The 8,537-nt window shown below is 48.5% G+C and overlaps 1 protein-coding gene across 1 annotated transcript; it reads left to right on the top strand.

Moving 5' to 3' along the window:
* Positions 1 to 3,329: 3,329 nt before the first annotated feature.
* LOC118723060 (protein NYNRIN-like) lies at positions 3,330 to 8,120 on the top strand. Its single transcript, XM_045583808.1, is given in 3 exon segments — positions 3,330 to 4,334; positions 4,581 to 6,905; positions 6,993 to 8,120. Coding segments are annotated over 3 exon segments (4,458 nt in total).
* The last annotated feature ends 417 nt before the right edge of the window (positions 8,121 to 8,537 follow it).

The following is an 8,537-nucleotide window of genomic DNA, read 5'->3' on the forward strand; positions in this document are numbered from 1 at the left end:
ATAAATCAGAAACACCAATCAGAAAGGATATATGCATTCCTATGTTCATAGCAGCACAATTTACAATAGCTAAGATTTGTAAACAGCCTAAGTGCCCATCAGCAGATGAATGAATTAAAAAATGGTGTTTCATCTGCACAATGGAATACTATGTTGCTTTAAAAGAGAAGGAACTCTTACCATTCAAGACAGCATGGATGAACTTGGAGAACATTATGCTAAGTGAAATAAGCCTGTCAGAGAAAGATAAATATCACATGATCTCACTTATTTGTGGAATGTAATAAACAATGTAAACTGATGAACAAAAATAGAGCTAGAGGAAAAAGATATCTTAGAACATAATAGAAGTAATCCTGTTATTTGCAGATTTTCTACAACTTTTGTGATATAATATGTTAGTACAGGTAATATTATTATATTCAAAATCACTTTTCTTGAAATATAAATGTTCATTGCATGTAAATGGCTAATTATTTTGTATCTAAAATCTGGTAATAGATTTATTTTGTATATTGTAAAAATATTAATAAATAATAATAATAATAATAAAGTAAAGGCATGAGAGTAGTGAGGAACTTGTTCATGAATATATCAAGGGAGGAGTAATTTATAAGGAAAGTGTAGGAAGTCTGAGGCTATAAGACATGTGAGTACATGACCTGCTTGAGTAAAAATTGAGGAAACCAACATAGCTTAAGTAGAGTGAGTAAGAGTAGTAAGAGATGATAATAATAAAAAAAGAACTCAGAATACATATGGGGAGATACGATGTGATACTGTGCAGTAGAAATACATACACAGTAGGCTTGAATGTGGTGACATTCAACATATTGTAACAAAACTTTACAAAAATAGAAATGGGGATTCTCAACCTGGATCGGCTTAGGTGGCTGCATGAGTTTCCCTGCATCACTCATCTCTCTTTGTGGACCAGCTTAGTACAGTGAGTGAGAGGGTGTAATTTGGAAACTTGTTTGAGGTTTTCTCTAGTTCTCTTTCTCTAACAGTCTGTTAGTGCTCCCTTAAAAGTGATCTTATATTTTTGGAACTGTGACCAGAATATTTTTTTAGTCAGTCATGTGTATAGTCTCTGTCATGAATGAAAGGAAGTATGTTTCTAAGTAAAGATGTGATACAGTTACAGCTGGATCATAGGGCGCCATTGCCGTGGCCACATGAAAGAAAATTTTACCAGCTTTATTAATTTTTAATCTCTAGAATGTAATTGTAGATATGGTTATCTTAACCTGTGTTTACAGCTGGGAAATATCAGACAAAAACTATTACCATATAGCAAAAGCATATAAAAAATATTGGATAGTGTACTATCCAATATGGTAGCCACTTATGCTGTATATCTACTGAGTGTTTGAAATGTGGCCAACATGAATTAAGAAGTTACATAGGGATAAAACACACACTAGATTTAAAAAAAAATTAGTACAATAAGAGGAATACACAATGTATGTCTCATCAATTACGGTGTTGAATAAATGTTTAATGATGATATTTTGCATTAAAATATGTTATTAAAATTAATTTCCTCTTTATGTAGTTTCTAGAAAATTTAAAACTTATATGTGTCTTTCTTCATATTTCTTTTAGGCAGTGCTCGTCTATGCTATATCTTGCCTCTTATATGGAGAACTAGAGGCCCGGTGCATGAAATTCTGTACTCTGGTGGAGCGGGGGAGGAAGGTACCCTCAGCCCAGATTGTGAGAAGTCACAGGCCAGGCTGAGGGATCCGCCTGGTGCTTGATCAGGGCCAGGGAGGGATGCAAGAAGTTGGCCAGGTGGGGAGGGACTGCAAGAAGGCTCCAGGGCATGTACGGCCTGTCTTGCTCAGTCCTCATCAGCTGGATCCCAGCAGCAAGCTAATCAACTGATCAGAGCATCTTCCCCCTGGTGGTAAGTGTATATCATAGTGAGTGTTTGAGCGGCCTTAGCATGTCATTAGCATATTACTCTTTGATTGGTAGAATGGAAGGACAGACACTTAACATATTAGACTTTTATTATATAGTACTAAAGGCCCGATGCATGTGTGACTGTGACAGTCAGCCTAGCCTAAGAGATAAGGCCAGTTCTTTGTCCTGAGGGGCTAACCAGGGTGTGACAAACCATGTGACAGTCAACCTAATGGGCCCAAGAGATAGGGCCAGTTCCTTGTTCTGAGGGATCAATCGGGAGTGACTTACCAGCAGTGGAATGGGAAGGGAGGTATAAGAGGAGGGACTGCCCCTCCATCAGGGCTCTCACCTGGGTGTTTGCCGGCTGTTGCGTCAGCCAAGGTTTGAGCCCGGATTCGAATCTGTAATAAACTCTAGCATGCTTAATTAAATTGGCTCCGGTGGTCCATCTCTTGGGGACTCGCTTCGTAACATTTGGAGGCTCCAGTGAGATCCCACCAGGGGGGCTTCTCAGTAAGCCCCTCTAAAAAATTTAAGAAATTTCACGTCCTCTGGAACATCGGACCACGCCCGGATCTGCCTGCTCAGCGCCGGTAAGTCAGGCCTGGTTTTTCTTTTAAATTTCTTGAAGCTTCTTGTCCTGGTTTGGTACGTACCCTGTTATCGTGAACTCGGGAGGCAGGACGCCGCTAAACTCCCGGTTCGCAACCGAGGTGGTGACGACCACCGAGGCCTGGTTTTGGAGTCTGGAGACTCCCTGGTTCTGGTTGGTTTTGGAATGTGGAGACTCCATGGTTCTGGTCTGAGTGAGTGTTGTTCTGGTCTGAATGAGTGTTGTGAGTGTTGAGAGAGTGCGGCCGCAATCAAGTGTGTGAGAATTGGTAAAAGTGTTTTCGTTTTTCCTCTTTTGGATTTGTTTTGGACTTATTTGTTGCCTAACTGTTTATAGATTGGGAAGAAAGAGAGAAATGGGGCAAGGAAACTCGAAGGAGAGTCACCTAAGTCCCCTTGAATGTATGATTAAAAATTTTTCTGACTTCAGAAAACGGGGTGAAGGCTATGGTGTTTCTGTAGATGCCTTCACTCTCCGGAGTCTCTGTGAGTTGGAGTGGCCGAGATTTGGTGTTGATTGGCCTTCAACAGGGACCGTAGACATGGGGCCCTGTACGGGAGTCCGGCGGATAGTTTATGGAAGCCCCTGGCATCCGGACCAAATTCCATACATTGATATCTGGATTGATGTTCTTTTTGATAATCCCAAATGGCTGAAGAAGTGTGGTTGTCTCCCTGACAAAGGAAAATTGGGAAAGAGACCTCCCGGGTCCGTCTTACTCGCCCGGCCACAGGCGAGCAGAGAGAAGCCGAGTCAGGCCCCTTCAGCACCCCCTGTTTTAGAGGCTCCTGAGGAAGACCCGATGTCGGGCCTGAAATTCCCTTGCCCACCCCCTTATGTGGCCGCAGCTGCCTCCACTACCTCGCCAAACAAGGAGAAGGGGCCTGACCCCCCAGTGAGATCCCAGATGAGAGTGGAGTATCCCCCCCTGCCCCGAGAAGGAGCCGCCGAGAAGGAACCCCCTGTGTCACCTGACTCTTCCAGTTCTGGTGAGGGGGATAGGAAAGGGACCACCCTTGATGAGCTCCCCCTCAGCCCTCCCCACACTCGTTCGGGAGCTCAGTTTAGTGAAAGCCGACTGGCTGCCCTGTTACCGCTTAGGGAGGTGGGAGAAACGGACTCCCATGGGCTGAGCCTAAGGACTTATGTTCCTTTCACCACCTCGGATTTATACAATTGGAAGAATCAGAATCCCCCCTTTTTGCAGAACCCCCAGGGGCTGATAACTTTACTGGAGTCTGTATTCTACACTCACCAGCCCACCTGGGATGACTGCCAGCAACTACTAAATACCCTGTTTACCAGAGAGGAGAGAGAGAGAATAAAGACTGAAGGGAGAAAGCAAGTTCTTGACGGCCATGGGGAGCCGGTTACAGATTCAGCCCTGATTGACACCGTCTTCCCCTTGGCCCGCCCTAATTGGAACCACAATTCGATGTCAGGAAGGGAGGCTCTTGACCATTACCGCCAGGTTCTCCTGAGAGGCATTCGGGCTGCCGCTCGAAAGCCTACCAATCTCTCTAAGGTGACCGAGACCAAACAAGGGCCAAATGAGAGTCCGGCGGCTTTCCTCGAGCGACTATGTGAGGCCTATAGGACGTATACATCTATAGATCCTGATGCTCTGGCAAATCAGGCAGCCCTTGTGGTCCAATTTGTAGCTCAGTCAGCCCCAGACATCAGGAAAAAATTACAGAAACTAGAAGGCTTTGAAGGGAAGTCTCTTTCTGAGCTGCTGGCTATAGCCCAGAGGGTTTTTGAAAACCGAGAGGACCCATCACAGGCCCTGACCCAGAAGATGGCCAAGGTCCTCATAGCCATAGAAGAGAGGGACAGAGGAAAAGGGGGAAATGGGCAAGGAAAAGGAAAAGGAAGATGGCACAGGCAAGGTCAGAGACAATTGCTTGGGCGGAATCAGTGTGCGTATTGCAAGAAGACAGGTCATTGGAAGAATGAGTGCCCTGAGAGATCAAGGGAAAAGAGGTCGGAGCCCAGTCCAGTCTTGGTGGAAGAAGTAGACTGAGGACGTCAGGGCTCCTCCACCCCCCGGGAGCCCTGGGTAACACTAACCGTGGGGGGCAAGCCTGTTGACTTCTTGGTAGATACTGGGGCCACCCACTCTGTCCTCCTAGAGCCTGAAGGCCCATTGTCCTCCCGAATAACAGCTATTGTGGGGGCAACTGGGAAACTGAAATCTTACCCTTGGTCCCAGGCCCGCATCACCAACATAGGAGAGAAAACGGTCACTCATTCCTTCCTTGTCATCCCTGAATGCCCCGAGCCACTCCTGGGAAGGGACCTCCTCCAAAAGTTAAAGGCCACTATCTCCTTCACAGAGGAGGGCCCCCAAGTCAAAACGGGGGAAGGAAAAATTCTTGTTACGTTCCCGCTTGAAGAAGAGTACAGGTTACTCGATGAGCCTTCCCCGGGGATGGAATCTGACCTCATAGCAAAGTGGCACCAGGAGATCCCGGAGGTATGGGCTGAAACGAATCCGCCAGGCTTCGCAGGGCACCGGCCCCCAATAGTCGTCCAACTCCTGAGCACTGCTCTGCCAGTCCGTGTCCGCCAGTATCAAATCAGTGGAAAAGCCAGGGTGGGGATCTCCAAACATATCAAGAGGCTTAAAGAAGCAGGAATCTCAGTCCCGTGCCAATCGGCCTGGAACACTCCACTCCTACCTGTGCAAAAACCAGGCATAGAGGACTTCAGGCCAGTCCAGGACTTAAGGGAAGTCAATAAGCTGGTAGAGACAATACACCCAACTGTTCCAAACCCCTACACCCTGCTCAGCCTCCCTAAACCAGACCAACAATTTTATTCAGTGCTGGATTTAAAGGATGCATACTTCTGCCTCCCCTTAGCATCCCAGAGTCAGCCCATTTTCGCATTTGAGTGGGTAGACCCAGAGAGAGGGGACTCAGGACAACTGACTTGGACACGCTTGCCCCAGGGGTTCAAGAACTCTCCCACTCTCTTCGATGAGGCTCTAAGTCAGGATCTCCAGGACTTCAGAGCCAGGCATCCGGAGGCCACATTACTCCAGTATGTGGACGACCTCCTCCTGGCTGCCTCATCTTTATCGGAGTGTCAAGAAGTCACCCGGGACTTACTAAAAACTCTAGGGAGCCTCGGCTACCGAGTCTCAGCTAAAAAGGCCCAACTCTGCAAGACTGAGGTTACATATTTGGGGTACCATCTTCGCCGAGGAGAGCGCACCCTCTCTCAGAGCCGGATTCAAGCCATCCTGTAGATCCCCACTCCAACCACCAAAAGGCAAGTACGGGAGTTCCTTGGGGCTGTCGGGTACTGTAGACTGTGGATCTTAGGCTTTGCAGAGATTGCTAAGCCACTGTACACCGCCACTGGGGGAAAGGATCCAGCCCTTACCTGGACTACAGCAGAAGAAGCAGCATTCAACGCACTCAAGACAGCATTGGTGAGTGCCCCTGCTTTGACCCTGCCAGACCTTGAAAAACCATTTCACTTGTTTGTAGCTGAGTCCCGGGGAGTAGCGAAGGGGGTGCTAACCCAGACACTAGGTCCCTGGAGACGGCCAGTTGCCTACTTGTCAAAAAGACTGGACCCTGTGGCTGCTGGGTGGCCCGGGTGCTTACGCGCCATTGCGGCCACAGCCACCCTGGTAAAGGAGGCATCAAAGTTGACTTTTGGCCAGAACCTTCAAGTTACGGCTCCCCACAATGTGGAACAGCTATTACGGGCCCCCCCAGAAAGGTGGCTTTCAAATGCTCGAATAACCCAGTATCAAGTCCTCCTTCTTGATCCTCCAAGAATAAGTTTCCTCCAAACTGCCGCCTTAAACCCTGCCACGTTGCTGCCAGAGCCTAGAGAGGATGCCCCACTCCATGATTGCGGCGAGATACTCACGTCCCTGACTTCTCTAAGGGCGGATCTCACTGACATCCCTCTACCCGAGGCCGATGAGACCCTCTTTACAGATGGGAGCAGTTTTGTGGAAGAGGGCACCCGATATGCAGGAGCGGCCGTAGTCACTCTGGAAACTGTCATCTGGGCGCAAGCCCTAGGACATGGGACTTCTGCTCAAAGGGCTGAATTGATTGCCCTAACCCAGGCGCTCCGATGGGGAAAGGGAAAGAGAGTCAATATCTACACGGACAGTAGGTATGCCTTTGCCACTGTTCATGTACATAGAGCCCTATACAGGGAAAGGGGCCTCCTCATGGCAGGAGGGAAGGACATTAAAAACTCTCAAGAAATCCTGAACTTACTGTCCTCAGTTTGGGGACCCAAGGAGGTGGCAGTCATCCATTGCAGGGGACACCAGAAAGACAACTCTGAGATATCCAGGGGAAACCGTCTAGCCGACCAAACAGCTAGGGACATTGCCAAAAGACCAGTAGGGCCCCTGGAGGTCCTGATCCTCCAGAGGGATGTCACTCCTCCGAGCCCTCATTACACCTCAGAGGAGGAGGAACTAGGTCAGAAGCTCCAAGGGACAAAGAACGAAGGGGGATGGGTCCGCCTGCCCGATGGGAGGATCTTCCTTCCCCAGGCCTTGGGAAGGAAAATAGTTGAGCAAACACATCGGAACACCCACCTGGGAGGAACTAAACTGGCCGAGCTCCTCTGGAAGAGCTATTTTCTAAAGGGACTGTATAAACTCACTCAGGACATTGCTCGAAGATGCCACACGTGTGCCAGGGTGAATCCTAACCCTATTCAAGTTAGGGAACCTGGAGTTTGGTTCAGGGGAAGCACCCCGGGAGAGCACTGGGAGCTGGACTTTACGGAGCTACCTGCGGTGAGAGGAGGCTACAGGTACCTCCTTGTATTAGTGGACACCTTCTCGGGTTGGCCAGAGGCATTTGCCACCAGAAAAGAGACAGCGCAGGTAGTGGTTAAACAATTAGTCTCTGAAATTCTCCCCCGGTTTGGCCTACCACTATATTTGGGGTCTGACAATGGTCCGGCGTTCACCGCCCAGGTCACCAAACAATTGGCATCCTCTCTAAAAATTAACTGGAAACTTCATTGCATATACAGACCTCAGAGTTCAGGACAGGTAGAAAGGATGAATCGGACCCTCAAGGAGTTTTTAACAAAACTGAGACTCGAAACTGGCGGTGATTGGGTAAGTCTCCTCCCTTTCGCCCTCCTTCGGGCCAGATGTACCCCTTATTCACAGGGTTTTACCCCTTATGAGATCATTTTTGGAAGGCCACCCCCAATCCTTCCCAGGCTTGGGGAGGAACATCTCGGGGCCATTCACAACCAACATCTTCTTAAGTCATTGCAGGCACTCCAGCTTACTCGGAGAGCAATCCAGAAGACAGTCAGAGGAGAAGAGACAGGGAGAGGTCAAACTTCCAGAAGCCCAGTCGTCGAACCTGGGGAGCTGGTCTGGGTTAAGAAGCTCAACCCCGGTCAACTTGAGCCTCGGTGGGACGGCCCATTCACTGTTGTCCTCAGCACCCCCACAGCGGTAAAGGTTGCAGGGAAGCAACAGTGGATCCACCACACCCGACTGAAAAAGGCAGAGGGTGACCAGAAGGGAGAATGGAGAATCCAACCCACGTCCGACCCTCTAAAGGTCAAATTTTCCCTTTCCTAGTCGTCCTCATCTTGAGCCCTACAGGGGCAAGTTCCTCTACCCCCTCTCGGCCTACCCTCTATCGCTGGGAAGTTACTCGAATTCTAGATGGATCTGTAATAGAAAATACTACAACAGCCGGGTACCCTACCCTTCATTTTGACCTACGTGAAATGTTTGGAGAAGATTGGGGAAGATCGAGGAAGGGGAACTCTCTAAGATTTAGATACCGGGGAGGAGGAGGGGCAGCAGTCCAAGGCTACGGCTGCGGGGATCGAAGCCTAGAAAAAGGACTATGGCACAGTGAACATTACATCTGCCCTCGGGAAGGTCCTAGTGAGTGCGGGGGTAAAGATAGTTATTATTGCGCTGCATGGGGATGTGAGACTCTTGCCCTCTGGACAACTAGAGATAGGGATATCAGATTCACCAGAGAGA

Source organism: Pipistrellus kuhlii, unplaced genomic scaffold, assembly GCF_014108245.1.
Source record: "Pipistrellus kuhlii isolate mPipKuh1 unplaced genomic scaffold, mPipKuh1.p scaffold_m20_p_2, whole genome shotgun sequence".
NCBI lineage: Eukaryota > Metazoa > Chordata > Mammalia > Chiroptera > Vespertilionidae > Pipistrellus > Pipistrellus kuhlii.